Source organism: Alligator sinensis, unplaced genomic scaffold (assembly GCF_000455745.1).
Source record: "Alligator sinensis unplaced genomic scaffold, ASM45574v1 scaffold839_1, whole genome shotgun sequence".
NCBI lineage: Eukaryota > Metazoa > Chordata > Crocodylia > Alligatoridae > Alligator > Alligator sinensis.
The window spans coordinates 2,610,988-2,626,007 of record NW_005841885.1 but is presented as its reverse complement, the minus strand read 5'-3'; the positions used below and the strand labels follow the sequence as shown (position 1 = coordinate 2,626,007).

At 41.3% G+C, this 15,020-nt stretch overlaps 1 protein-coding gene and 1 long non-coding RNA gene across 2 annotated transcripts in view; both read right to left on the bottom strand.

Annotated features, from left to right (window-relative positions):
• LOC102383181 overlaps positions 1-78 on the bottom strand; it is an 8,318-nt gene extending 8,240 nt beyond the window's left edge. The window contains exon 1 of the long non-coding RNA XR_323128.2: positions 22-78. This is a non-coding gene — a long non-coding RNA (uncharacterized LOC102383181). The remainder of the gene's footprint in view (positions 1-21) is intronic.
• A 6,203-nt stretch (positions 79-6,281) lies between these two features.
• TXNRD3 (thioredoxin reductase 3) overlaps positions 6,282-15,020 on the bottom strand; it is a 30,902-nt gene continuing 22,163 nt past the window's right edge. Inside the window, exons 8-16 of the mRNA XM_006017779.3 lie at positions 13,684-13,799; positions 13,336-13,561; positions 12,978-13,070; positions 12,408-12,484; positions 10,586-10,742; positions 10,217-10,324; positions 8,818-8,913; positions 7,468-7,602; positions 6,282-7,159 (exon numbers count right to left, since the gene is read on the bottom strand). Coding sequence (XP_006017841.1) covers positions 7,097-7,159; positions 7,468-7,602; positions 8,818-8,913; positions 10,217-10,324; positions 10,586-10,742; positions 12,408-12,484; positions 12,978-13,070; positions 13,336-13,561; positions 13,684-13,799 — 1,071 coding nt within the window. The 3' untranslated portion in view covers positions 6,282-7,096. The remainder of the gene's footprint in view (positions 7,160-7,467; positions 7,603-8,817; positions 8,914-10,216; positions 10,325-10,585; positions 10,743-12,407; positions 12,485-12,977; positions 13,071-13,335; positions 13,562-13,683; positions 13,800-15,020) is intronic.

The following is a 15,020-nucleotide window of genomic DNA, read 5'->3' as shown; positions in this document are numbered from 1 at the left end:
AAAGAGAAAAAAGCCACAAACCTCCCTTCCACCTCTCTCCCTCCCTTCGCCTGAAGTGGTGCAGTCTTTCCACAATGGCCACATGGAAATGCAGTTAGATGGACCTAAACTTCAATTCCCTTTTATCCGCATGCCCCCTCCTTTGTGCCAGGTCAGTTTTGGCTTCCTTGATGGTGAAACCAAGAGAATGGACAGGCGTGATGCCATCAGACTGGTTTGTGAAACAGGAAATGCAACTCATCAGCAAAACAGGACACGGACAAAAAAAAGTCAGTGTTATCAGCCCCATGAAGCAAAACAAGCAAGCAATATTTTCCCATCCAGGCTTTCAGCCAAAGTAATGTTGGCCATTACAAAAAGCTAGTTGGCAGGTTTAGGTCTCAAAGAAACATCCTCCCCCACTCTTTCTGTACAGGTTTGTTAAAAAGGTGATCCCTGAGGATTCATTTACAAACTGGGATCATGACTTTGTAATATATATACACGAGGCCTCAGAAGGACCATTTGTTAACCTTAATGGCAATAAAAACATGATCAGAAAGTAAGAGTGGACTCTGCTGGTTTGGCTAGAGCTCTTGGACTAGGTCTCAGCTCACATATTGTGACATTTCAAACTACCTCAAGGGCACCCGGCTTAAAGTTACCTCAAATGTTTATTCTATACTACAAAAGCTCAGAAAAATTCCCGTTACTGCATCACCTTTGAGCACCCCTTCCCACACAACTGTGAAATTCAAAATTGCAAAGAACAGAAGTTGCGCTCTATGTCAACGAGCAATATACGTCAACCCTCATCAAGACGGAATCCAAGGATGAGGAAGTAGAAGGATTGTGGGTTAGGCTACATGGGGGGCAAGGAGAAAGGGATTTGGTGGTAGGGGTCTGCTACAGACCCCCACATCAAGGGGAAGAAAGGGATTCGGGGCTCCTGAGGCAACTCTCGGAGACCATAAAAGCTAAAGAGACGGTAGTCATGGGGCACCTAAACTACCCGGACATCTGCTGGGAGTCACAGACAGCAAAGTCCCACCGCTCACGCAGGTTTCTAACCTGTGTACAGGACCTCCACCTGACACAGGAGGTACACGGTCCCACTAGGGGGAATGCCATACTGGATCTGGTATTGGCAACGGGGGATGACATGGTAGGGGACCTACAGATCGGTAGCCATCTGGGGGACAGTGATCACCTAATAATAGAATTCACCATCAGATGTCGAGTGGGTAAGGTAACTAGTAGGGTGAAAGTGCTAGACTTTAGGAAAGCTGATTTCAATTAACTCAGGCGATTAGTCAAGGACACGCTGCAGAGTAGGAGTTTTGAAGTGATGGGAGCCCAGGAAGGATGGCTGTGCCTTAAGGAAATGATCCTTCGGGCACAAAGCAAGACGATCCCCGAGCGAGGCAAAAGGGGGAAAAGGGTCCAGGAGGCTTCCCTGGCTGACCAGAGAAATCCAGGCTAACAAAATTACTGTAGTCCTCTAATAAAAACTTTCTGATACCTACCACTTCTAAAATAAGAGGCATTAATTTAAGAAGCAGTTTTTGGGGCCCTCATATTCTATGCACTGATATTGTATCTGCAGTTGTAGGTCCACACCCATTTTGCATACGTAAACACAGTGACAGCACATCTAGTGCATAAGCCGTCGATAAGCCTGTGTTGTCACCCCTCTAGAAGTGTGCAAACTGAAGCACCAAAAGAGCAAGTGTGACATGGTTAAACCAGAGCAGCACAATGCATGACAGCAATCAAAATATCTAACTATAAAAATGCCTGTTCTCCCTCCATTTGCCCCCTCGGACAGTTAAAAGTTACATGTTCTGTTTATGAAAATAGAAACTATCTATGACATTTTACAGAAGCAGACTCCTTTCATTTCGTTTTGCAGACAAGAAGCAGGTAAGAACCCTTTGAGATATTAGTTTACTTCACAGCAAAGAGAACGGGTCAAGCAAGCACACAGAAGAGGCGGATCTGAGGGCTGGCTGGCTTCAAGGAGAAAAAGGAAGGCTTTGAAGTTTTTTTTTAGAAGCCATTTACCCTCAGCCTCCTCTCTGTAAGGTGTGGACATTGTGCCTGGGATCTGAAAGAACAAACAAATATCAAATCAACCACTGCTCTTTAAAACACCCACATCCAAGTTACTAATACTGAATCACTCTGCACGATACATGCTTCCACCTACGCAGTATATTTATTAAATGCAGTTCCTTCAATAAAGTATCAGCAGAAGTTGCACTGTTACCATACATTTCAGCACCATGGAAACAAACAAGGAATCTATTCCAGGAAAGGGAAAATTAATTGGGGCGCTGTGACTGATGTTTCCCAACTGCTCAAAATCCTTTCAGGGTACATCTTACAACCTTGTGGCAATCCCTGAGACCGCCACTGAAAAAAAAAATCCAAACAAGGCCCCCCGCCACTCCCTCCTGCTCTACACATGTGGCCTGCTGGAAAGCTGTTGTATGGCCAGCATTCAAACGACAACAGGCACATCCTGCATCGCTTTCATGAGCACGCCAGGAGACTGAGGGTCCCTAAGAACATCCCTGCACTAAAAAGGCATCACAAGTGGAAAGGGATCTTGGAGTCCTAGTGGACTCCAAGATGAACATGAGTCGGCAGTGTGACGAAGCCATCAAAAAAGCTAATGGCACTTTATCATGCATCAGCAGATGCATGACGAATAGGTCCAAGGAGGTGATACTTACACTCTATCAGGCGCTGGTCAGACCGCAGTTGGAGTACTGGGAGTACTGCGTGCAATTCTGGGCACCGCACTTCAAGAGGGATGTGGATAACCTGGAGAGGGTCCAGAGAAGGGCCACTCGTATGGTTAAGGGCTTGCAGGCCAAGCCCTATGAGGAGAGACTAGAGAACCTGGACCTTTTCAGCCTCCGCAAGAGAAGGATGAGAGGTGACCTTGTGGCTGCCTATAAGTTCATCACGGGGGCACAGAAGGGAATTGGTGAGGTTTTATTCACCAAGGCGCCCCCGGGGGTTACAAGAAATAATGGCCACAAGCTAGCAGAGAGCAGATTTAGATTGGACATTAGGAAGAACTTTTTCACAGTTAGAGTGGCCAGGGTCTGGAACGGGCTCTCAAGGGAGGTGGTGCTCTCCCCTACCCTGGGGGTCTTCAAGAGGAGGTTAGATGAGTATCTAGCTGGGGTCATCTAGACCCAGCAGTCTTTCCTGCTTATGCAGGGGGTCAGACTCGATGATCTATTGAGGTCCCTTCCGACCCCAACGTCTATGAATCTATAAGTTAAAAAAGGAATAGTATATGTAGTTTTGGCAATAGCACCAAACCAAACCAAACCAAACCAATGAAGAACGCTCCCTTTTCCCCACCTGTTGAAAAAAGCTTTGACAGTAGAATTTTTCCTTTTGTTGTCAAAAATTTCTACTGGAAAGGATTTTGTTTTGCATAAAAGTACATTGTTTGAAAAAAAAAAAAAGACCAAAAACCCCCAAACTTCTCAGTTTCTTAAAGACTTTTTTTGGCATTAACAAATCATGCCTAACAATTTTCATTTTGCCAAAAAACTGATTTTTTCATTACAAAAAATCTGACCAGCCCCAGTAAGAGGCCAAACAGGACCTCATAGCTAACTCATTTAAGATCAGAGATGCTTCAAGGTTTGAATTTAAACACTGGCTTTCCGTGTGCTTCAAACAATTTACGTCTGCCATTCTTGTACAGGACACTTACCTGGTCTTATAAATTGCAGTGCTCAACATTAAATTAAAATCTATGCCAAAGGTTACTTAGAAAGTTGCACACTAATTTGATTATTTAATGTTCAGTTTGCTTATAAAACAGTGATAAGTATCACCACTTCTAGATTGGATGAGTACTTTTCTACTAAATTAGTAGTGTGTAGGTTGGTGTTTATTCACTCTTTCAAGAGACAGGGTCCACCATACAGACATTAACCTTCATCATGCACTGATGCAGAGCTGGTATTGTTTTGGCTAACACTAGTCTAATGATGGAGTTAAAAATTTGTCCAAGTTACAGTCTACAAAAGTTTAATAGAAAAAAGTGTAGTAACGATGAACTAACTTTGAGATAGGGGATGCCTCTCCATTATCACCGGGATCCTATTGAATGAATTTATAATCAGTGATCAACAGTTACAAAGAAGCCATGAGATCTAAAGCAAAAAACGGCTTAAGTAAAACCATCAAACAAGCAAGTCACAAGGGGGATACATGCCTGTGAATTATCAGTGAAAGTTCCCTCAGCCTTCACTTATCGGGAGAGTGCAGCAGCTATTGGCAAATGACCTGACATGGCTTATCTTAGCACCATGCATCTCTTTTTACTGCATAAAAGTTTGCTGAACTAAAATTTGAGTGGTTTAGTTTTCTATACCATACCACAGGAGTTTCCAGTAAAGAGTAATACTCTTTAGTCGTGTGTCCCCCCGCCAAAATCAATGTTCCTTCAAAATGGAATACTCTGACAGTCATCATTTTGTGCACAACGCAGCTTGGCTTCACAACCCTGTTGCAGACCAGGTCAAACACCAGCAGCAAAAGGACCAACCTTGGGTCAAAAAGAAAGCTTTCATTTCCTCAGCTCTTGCAGTTCTTACATCAGGCATCGTATTTCTTTAAGAACAATGAGAGCTTGCTGCCATATTAAATCTGTTTCAAAAGGCACTGGTCACACATTAGTGAGACACTACAGTAAATGGACTCTTTAAGGACCAAATTAATTTAGTATACACCAGCTCTTTAATAAGAAGTATTAAGAGGCTTAGAACATACAAGTATTGGCCAAGTTTCCCCTCTCATTTATGATCAGTTAGACATTATAAGCATGTTATAGACAGGTTGTACATGCTACAGATTATAAGAATCAAGTCATTACCATGGGGTCCCACAGGAGTGATCAACCATCCATTTGCAGTTTTACAAAAATATCTTGCATCAAACGTAGCCCAAATAATGAGTGCTCTCTCCTTTACCGCTCATCAACTTACAAAGATGCAGGACCAGCAACTTTAGTTTCTTCTACAGCTCTATAAGAACTTATTTAAAATAGACTCTGCCCCTTTTCCTACGAGCGCACTTTCCACTCAGCAATTTGTGGGGGTCCCCTTTTAAGCCATTGTTGTTGAGAATGTTTGTAATAAGATTCTCTCCCCCTCCCAAAAGGTGGCCAGATAAGCCTCGTGTTCATTATGCTTCTACTAACCAAAAGATTAGGTTGCTACCAAAGAGACACCAAACAGAAGGCTTGGACCACAGGGTTTATATGGAGCACCAAAAATAGGCAAGTTCTATAGGCAAGTCATTTTGAAAGCTCAGGCCACCACTGCTGGAATACATACCTGCTGCTTCACAGCACTGCGGACACAAGTATTGCTGGCAGTTTGCTTTCCTCTATGCCCAACTGCAAGCAGTAAAAAGTACAGATCCCAGACAGATTTGTAGCACCTTTCACAATAGATGTTGATGCTAACTTTAGGCAAATCCTATTGGAATACTTTCTATACACCTAATATTCCTGCAGTATTTATCTAGAGATCTTCCTCCTGAAGTGTATAGTTCCTGTGGCAGAATTAGTGACATATTCCTCTCCACTAAAATGTTGATATGCAGAGTAGTTCTAGGTTTAGGTTCAAGTCCAGGACACATAAGTATGTCTGACTACTTGAATAAGTCTTCCAGGAGGGAGCAGGAAATCTCTTGCTTTTAGGCGAGTATAAACTATACAGTTCTATAAAAGGACTTTGACTTGGTTATTGTACATGCTTACAGTACTATATAAATTTAGATTTTTAAACATTCACTCATGTTTATCATAGAGCAAGTCAAACACCACACATAATATGCAACTGTTTATTGAACTTCAAATTCCATGATATGCCACAGATTAAATAGTTAAAACCCATTCATGTAACACTACAGTGTTTGGAATACTCTGTCAGAACATCTCTTTAGACAAAAAATGAAGAGCCAAATCCACACTTTCCCCAAATAATTTGAGGGGGCGGGGGGGGTAGGATGGAAAATCGCTTCAGACTGACTACAGAAGAAACTATACATGACTGTGCTATCATGCCTTGTATCTGTTGCAAGGTATGCTTCAAATGAAGAAGAGTTGTCCATTATAGTCCATATAATATACATTTCTTAGGAGGTGTAACAGGACAGATTACGTGGAGGAGGAGATGTTCCAATTTAAAAAAAACCCCAAAACAAAAAAACTCCACAAAAACAAACAGGAAGCCCAGAAATGTAGGTTAGCATTTTTTTTGTTTTTAAACTTGGGGTAGAAACTAAATATATGAGCTGAACTGCAATTAGACAGCTACACTCCAATGGACTTCAACCCACATATGGCAAAGTTTACTATGAAAACTTTAAGATAAAAGTGTCAAGGTTAAGACAGGATAATTTGATTCTCTCAACTGTGATCTATTTGGGGTTTGAACAAAATCTTTGAAAAGTGAAAAATTAGCGAGTGCGTTAAGTGCACTTCTCAGCTTCTGGTATTTGACTTGCACCCATTTGCCTTAATGGGATATTTATACAATTAAGGCAAAAGAGAAAAGAAAAATCCTTGTTAGCAACAAATATACAGATGACACCATGAATTTTCAAGCTAAGCTACTGACAAAGTAATTCAATTATACATTCATCTTTATGTCTAGAGCATTCATACAAAACACAAGTTGGAGCCAAAAACAAAGTCAATTTTAGCTCGTGCGACTCAAGAAGTTCATTTGGAAGGAAGCTCAGGCATCTGACCGGATGACGAGGTTTCCCAACTTTGCAAGGTAGTCATCAGTCACAGCTCACCTCAGAAAAAGGTTCTGAGCTGGAACGTCAAGAAAGCACGTTGGTGCCATACCCCACAAGTCAGGATTGATAGTTCCAATTTACCCCGCTGTTATGCTGTTTCCACTGCCATCATCTACTGAGGAGGCCATGCCAATGTACCATTTCTGGCTGCAATACAACTGGTGTAACTGCTGCTTTCATTTGTTTTACCAGAGTGTATTTGGACACGGAAGCCTTCTACAGAGATAAATGTACATGGCATGAAACAGATTAACAGCAGGGCTTAACCTCAGCAGCCACTCTGAGTAATCTCTTGTCCGGAAGATTTTGTAACATTCATAGTAGTGAACACCTGCAAGAAACCAGAAAATTACTGCTTGGATTTAATCATCTTTTGTGCAATAATGCAAACTGCAATCGATTCCTCCCGTAAGAATACATTAAGCTAGTCTCCCGATATCACTTAAGGAAACTGAGCTGCAGACTGCGCAAATTACCATTTACTGTAAATTTCTCACTTCAAGAATCAAAGCAACATCTGTACAATTTATAGAGGGATGACACTGATTGACCTCAGAAGTCTTGTCTTGCAAGTAGGCAACTTCCCTCCCCATTCAGTGGTAATGAACTCCTGCCTTGAAGTTCCAGTTTCCCCCTTACCTCTGCACATGTTGGATGTATACCAATCGTTTCATTAAGCAGTTCTTTTGTCAAACCACATTTTATTGCCGCAGCAAAGCCTTGAGTTATTTCACCAGCATTGGGGCCAAGAACATGAAATCCAATGACACGGTTCTTAAAGAAGGAGAAAGAATGCCACTTTCATTATATTTAGAGACAACTTAATTGGCTATTTCTTTCAAGCAACTAAGAGGAATAGAGCAAATTTACTGTACTTGAGTTTTAAGAAACAAATACATTTAAGCAATTAAGTGGGTACTGCCTGCAGTGGTTACTGGTTACAAAACAAGGCAGAAGGTAGAAAGGAAACAAGCCAAAATCTTGGGTGTTTTACATTAGTCAGTAGGGGATGTTTTCAAAAACAGAATACTTGTTTAAAATTTATCACAAAACTATCTGAAAACATGGAAGCAATTGTTGCCAGACATCTGCTAGCAGTAGTTGATGTGGGATACTAATGCCTGACAATACTAATGACTTGTATGTAAACATCCACCTATTCTGCATCCGTTCCAGCTTTTCTTGCCCCAAAAAGAATCTGAAGTTTATGTTAGGTCCCTCCCTCTACTAGGTGGGGGGGTTCCTGTAGTTCCTTCAGTGAAGTTTCAACATTAAGTTTGAAATAGATGGTGTTGTGGACAGAGCAGATCTCAAGTTAAAAGTTCAGGAAGAGATTAATTTAAAGCTCACCTCCTCTCACCCTGTCTAAAAAGACCATAGCATTTTCTATGAACAACACTTGTCCTCATAAATGCCTTAATAAAGGCAATAAAGTTTGGGGGGTTTTGCATTGGATGCTATGAAGCAACTATAAAAAAGTCACCTTTTCCGTTACTGGAAAAAGCTGAATTGCTAAGGGAAGCTATATGCCTTTATGAGCAGAAGAGATGTAAAAACATACGTGTGGCTAAATACACAGTGGCATATCATGCAAATCACAAGCAATACAAGGGACCTACCAAAACATTTTTTTTTTGTACTGTAAACACTGAAGAGCAAAGCTACCCCAACATTCACTTGACATACCAATTTACTTCCAAATAAGATCCCGCTAAGAAATATAAGAAGAGTCAACCGGTAAAGACTACCCACTTGTTCAATCTGCAATAATACCCAAGTGTTAATTTGCTCCCCAGATCCACTAGTTAAAGTTTCTAATGTACTTGGAGACTGTACTAACTAAACAAGTGCGTAACTGGACACATGGCTAGAACCCCTAACCTCAAGCAAGCCAACTGCGCCCTAACATTACAGACCAGAGGAGTGACCTAGAATTTTTATCCTGGGAATATTCTCATACTGCACACACCACAGTTTATCTCTACGTACATTTGCAAGTTTGTTGCATATAATCTTTGCATAACAAGTATTGTTGTCTCTGTTGGGTACTGTCCACTCAAGTGGCCAGAACAAAGTGTGATAAACCTAAGGGAACAAAGGAAAGCAGCGTTAGACATGCATGTTTCCCAATTAAGAATCTTCTAAAAAAAAAAATCCAGGGATTTTCTTTTTTTTTTTTTTAATTTATAATTACACATGTTTAACCAAGCTTTTATATATTGGAGTAAATATGCACGTTAATTCATTAAAAATGCATTAGTTATTGTTTTCACCTCCTACCTTCTTTCTAAATAAGCAGGGATACTAGCAATTAAAACAGTTTACACAGAATGAACTTGTCCATAACTAGCAGGCTTTTGTTTAAAGCATTGCTCTTAAAGTGGTTTGTTACACTGCCATAAAATAACAAACAAAAACTATACAAATATGGCCTTTTTATTGAATATGCAAAAATCTTAGTGCAACTTCCTATGGTATTATAAAATGATTGTTCATTACTCTTAGGTTAGTGCTGAAATCTGAAAAAAATAAGTGAAGCAACATGTACACTTGAAGCAGGCAAGATATAAACAACAAAAAAGGTATAGTCATGAGAACCTCCAAACATATACTTGGCAAAGAACTTGCGTACTACTGTATTTACTCAAAACCAAAATGAGGTTTTTTTTCCCCTCATGTCTCAAGCTCCAGGCCAAGGCACAGAACACACGGCAGCTCTGACCCCCTTACACGGCCAGGCAGCAATCGCTGCAGTGGCAGTACCTCTGGCCCTGTGACTGGGCTGGAGCCAAAGCTGCCACCACAACTTCAAATGCCGCTAGCTCTGGCCCCTTCCTGGTCAAGCACCCTGTGGCTCCATGCCACTGGCTGGAGCAGGACTGGTACAACTGACCAAAAGCACTAGTGAGGAGGGTAGGAGGGGAGTAGTACAGGTGACAAAGTGTGCATGTGTGGGAGGGCACAATTAGATTCTACACATGGAAAATTATAACAATTTATCATTTTTCCTATGTACAGAATGTCATTACAAGGGGGTCATCATGTTGGATTTGGGTAAAAGGTAAATAACTTTGGAGTGCGGGTTGAAAAGCTGCTTGTGCCCTGTTCCATGGAAATTAATGTTCACCCCGCCCCTTTGAATTTGTATAGCTGCAGAACTTCAGAAACTACATGCAAATTCATCTTATTCAAGGGCTCCTGGATTTTTTGGAAGACAACAACATGTTCTCAGTTACCCGTTTCAGTACTGCTGGCATAAAAATCACAAAAGTGTTCAAATAGGGTCATGGTATAAACATCTGCAATATTTTCAACTCCTCTGGCAGTCCACTTTATTTATAAGAATAAAGTTTATACAACTTTGAAAACAAAGCCTCCAGATTCTCACCTCCAAGTTATGCTCTCCATATTCTTTAATTGCTTTCTCTTCTGGCAGTCCACAACAGCCATATTCCAAAGGAGTAAAAACTGTAGTTGGTACATTGACATAATCACACTGAAACAAAAAATGGAATTAGATGCGGATGTCCAGCACTCAAGAGGAACTAAGCTTTCCTTGTTTTAAAAAGGAAACACCTTGTATTACCAAATACTCTTTAGTTCCAGCACCCAATGGCATATTGTGACAATAGCTATGTAATGTTGGAACAAAAAGCAAGACTACCAGAGAATGTCTGCAGGTTGACTAGGTTTTGCCACTTCCCCCAAACCCAGTTTTTTGAGCTAAAGCTCATGTATTCTTAGAACATGATCTTACCTTTATAGAACTACCAGCATAAAGTCTGCGAGCTAGTAGTCTGCCTGCCTGAATGGCAACTGGGGTCAGTTCAAGTTTTCCATCCAAGATATCTCCAATAGCATAGACATAAGGCACATTGGTTTGTTCTTCATCACTTACTGGTATTTTTCCATTCCTTTTTAAGAACAGTACACATTTCAATAGTCAATGAGAAATCAAAAGGAGATTTTGCTGGTACATGTAAAGATCACAATAATTTTAATTACTGCCCCATATAAAAATGTGGATGTATCATTTTACGTTATAGCCTCAAGTCATAAGTTATCCACACCCCCCTCAATTCCAAATCATCAGGACTTAGCCTGCAGAGAACAGGTCTGGCCCCACAAATACATCTGACAACTGTGAACCTAGTGAGCTTAGACTCTGATCTTTTTATCCAATAGTGGCTTGATGGAATAAGATTATTGCCTGGAGGGGAAGCGTACATTTAATCCATTAATTTACAAAAAAATTAAGAGCTGTTAAGGCAAGGGGATGCTATTGCTTTGCTCACAATACTACCTGAAACAGGTAAAAACCAGACTGACTTTTCCACACTGAGTTCAAACAAGGCATGTCAATCTTACACTTGCAGATAACAAAAACTAGTCTCACTACTCCAAGAGGGCTATCTTAGCTTAATGCATTTTCTTATTAAACACAGGACTCCTAGTGAGCAACTACTTTTTTTTTTTTTTTAAAGGAGCTGAATTAAGCTTTTAGGGTGTCTATATACATGCAGCAAGGCTGCTCCAATGCACATTGATTAACTGAGTCTGCTGGGGCATGAAAGTTACCGTGCATCAACGCCAGCGGTGTCCCCACACTGAAAAGTGGCAGCGGGGCACTTTAAAGCTCATTCGACAAACTTTAATGAAAGTGCCTCTGCCACCATTTTTCAGTGCAGGGATGGTGATATGAGACGTGCTAGGTGCTTTAATGGAGCTGCTGCAATTAAAGTGCCCCACCCCCACTCTTGGAGCACATATATAAATGCCCTTAGTTCTTAAATAGTAGAACCAAGAAACCCACCCCCCACCACAAATTTCTTTAAAACATGGACAAAAAAAAAAATCACAGGAAGTGAAAAACCAACAGGTCTGCCCACATATCAGCTGCTACTGTAGTAACTGTTTCTGTGCATTCTTACTGCAGGGTCAATGAAAGCAAAACTGTGGTAAGCCCACTCCTCTGAGGGTATAACCACAATTACTTAGCTTTCACATGCCATGGGATAAGAGAGTGCACATAGGCAAGCAGCAGCCAAAAATTAAATCTGTCCCCTCCTATCCAGCTGTCATTGGTTTGTTTATATCCCAAAGCAGGGGGTCAGACTCTTTTGGCCCTGCAGACTTAATCTAGACTGCAGGGCTTCCTGCAGGCTGGACAACCCATGAGCAGCCCTGGCACTGTTTTGGTGTAGTTCAGAACCTAGAAAGTTAATGCCACTGCTGTTCACTCCTTCCCTTTTCCTCTGCTGCCAGGGGCAACTAAAACCCCCCCAATTCTGGCAGCAGGTGACCCATCTCCACAGAGCAGATCTGGACCATATGCTGCATGTTTGACACGTTGCCCTAAAAGAATATATTAGAGTTCATTTTTGACAGGAGAACATTAAAATATGCTCTCTCACATTTTCTTGGGACAAGTGTACAGACAATTGTTTAACTGCTCAGTGTACTATTAATTTTTGAAGTCAACTCAGTATTTACTACCTAGAATTCATCCAAAAAACCAAAAACAAAACACCCCCCAAAAAACTGAAATGAAGAAGATGCCAGACAAGTTAAATACTCACTCTTCATTGATTCTGACCCCGATTTTATCCAAACCAATGTTTCTGGTGCATGCATCACGGCCAATTGCTATCAAAACCTACAACAAGGTTAACTAAAATTACTGTAAATCACTGTTATGATTAGTCTGTTTCAAAACATCCAGTAAAAAGCAGAGAGAGAATAAATGAAGCCACTTTTTCCTTAAGCTCTTGGAAGGTAAAGAGGCCAGATGTAATCTCCATTTGTTCTGAAGAGGTAATAGGAAAAAACAACATGGAAGAAACGGCAACATGACCTTACATATGGCACAGGCTACAAGAGTAAACCCTACAGTACCCTGGTTAATGTGTTATGTTGGTAGGATACCTACAAGATAAACACCACAAATGGAATTTTTTCCTGGCATGTCAGGCTGATAACTCGGGCAAAATGACAGCACGTTAAGCTTTTCACTCTTCTGCGCTTCAACAAACAAGCAAGCAAACTTTAATAAACATTAAGAGAACCAAACTGCTTTTTCCCTTCCATCATCATTACACTATATGAATGTTCTTACAGCCAAGAACAGGGGTAAGTATAAGGCTCCTTACAGTGTTATACTCTCCTTCAAAAATGTCTGATCCCTCAGTAGATCTTGCTACCACTTTCAGTCTTCCAGGCATGCCTTCTTCCAGCCTTTCAATCTGTAAATAAATTCACAAGTTTAGCAAACTTATCTGGACTGGCAGAACCTTACTACATTGTCTTACTCTCTCTACTGCAACCTACCAACTTGTACAATTAGCAATTAAATACTTATAAATACTTAGTCATACAGAATATTGCAGCTTATCTTCTACAAAGCTAAACTCTTTCCAGAAAACATCTTATCACAAGAAGCCTGCATGCTTTGTACTCTGCTTTTTAGGCTGACAATGAAACGAATAAATGTAAAACAAATGCACTTGCCTGAATAGGTACAAATCTCCTGATGAATTTCACACCATGGGTTTCCATATGAGCACCTATTCTTTCTGCCATTTCTTGATCAAAGCCTCGAAGAAGGATGGAGCGCACCATAACCGACACATCCAAACCAATGCCGGCAAGAAACCCTGCACACTCCAGAGCCACATAGGACGCTCCCACAACAAGAGTTTTGCCAGGGCAGTAAGGCAGGGAGAAGAGATCATCACTAAACAGAAAAAATATGGCTGAACACACTGTAAGGTCGTTATACAATTCCATTTCACTTAATTTTTCTGAATGCACTTACAACAACAAAAGCCAATCTCTGTTAAAATCTTTTCATCTCACCTTGTAATACAGTATTCTTTATCTCCAGGAATACCCAAATATCGGGGCCTCTCCCCTGTGGCTAGGACAAATCTTTCTGCTGTATGATAGGTTTCTTGCCCTTTCCTATTTGTTGCCTGGGAAACAGAAAGAGAAAGATGTACTGCTAGATACCAGGAAGGTTATGACAAGAAAATTGTATCACCTGCCACCAGCTTCAATTCTTCAAGGAACCAATAATGTATTCGGCTTCAGAAGAGCCTTCTGAGAATTGGTAAACTATATTAGAACTATACAGTTCAGCAGTAATAAGATCTCTCAAGATCATCATCCATCAATACTCATCTCACTAGTTACAGTGAATAAGAAATCGCATTTTAAATCTTGTTCAAATCAGCTAAACTGATCTTATCTTTTAATGTAAAACTTTAAAAACCTTGGATATTCTTACTTACAACGTAAAGTTACTTTGAAAACCCAGATTAGAGTTCAGTGGTAATAACAGTGCCAGAAAATAATTTTCCAAATAGCTCTGAGACTTGTATGGCAGAAATCTAGAGAAAGGCTTTCAGATAGTACATTATACCAGCTGGGAAGAATACCTAGTAAATGAATCTTCTCTGCAACTATTAGAGTTACAAAGAAATGGTTGGAGGAAGGGGAGCCAGGCAATACATACTTCCTCTTCAGTATTACCCTTTGGGTTTCAGACAGTTAGGCTGGAATAACCAACACAACTTATACTAGAGCTAGGCAACTGTCCCTAGTTAGCTATGCACTAAATCAGTAGGGCTGTGCAAAGCTTCAGTCTCCGATTTGATCCGGCAGAGATTCGACCCGATTCGGTGGCTGAATCTCCAAATCAGAATTGGATCAGAAGACCCTTTAAATCTTTCCAAATTGAATTGGAGAGATTCGACCATAGACACAGCTTTAAATGTTTTTTCTACATACCTCAAGGTAGCAGGCGGCTCATGAAAGCTGTGATGCTGGGGCACATGGAACATCCTACAGGAACGCGGGGGGCTCCCCAATGCGCTCAGCAGCATACCTGGAATGGACCAGAAGCACTTCCAGTCCACTTCAAGGTCTGCCAGGGAGCATGCTGAGGGCCCCCCCGCGTCTCCCTGGTTTGGTAACTGCCTCCTGGGTCGGGGGGGGCACCTGGGCTCTCCCCCCCCCCCCCAGCCGATCACTGAGCCGGGGGGGTCCCCCTGCATGCTTGGTGGCAGACCTGAAAGTGGACTGGAAGCACTTCGTCAACTTCTGGTTTCGCTGCCGAGCATGTGGGGGGCCCCCTCAATGCTCCTGTGGGACGCTCCATCAGCCCCAAGATCACAGCGTTCATGAAGCTGCAC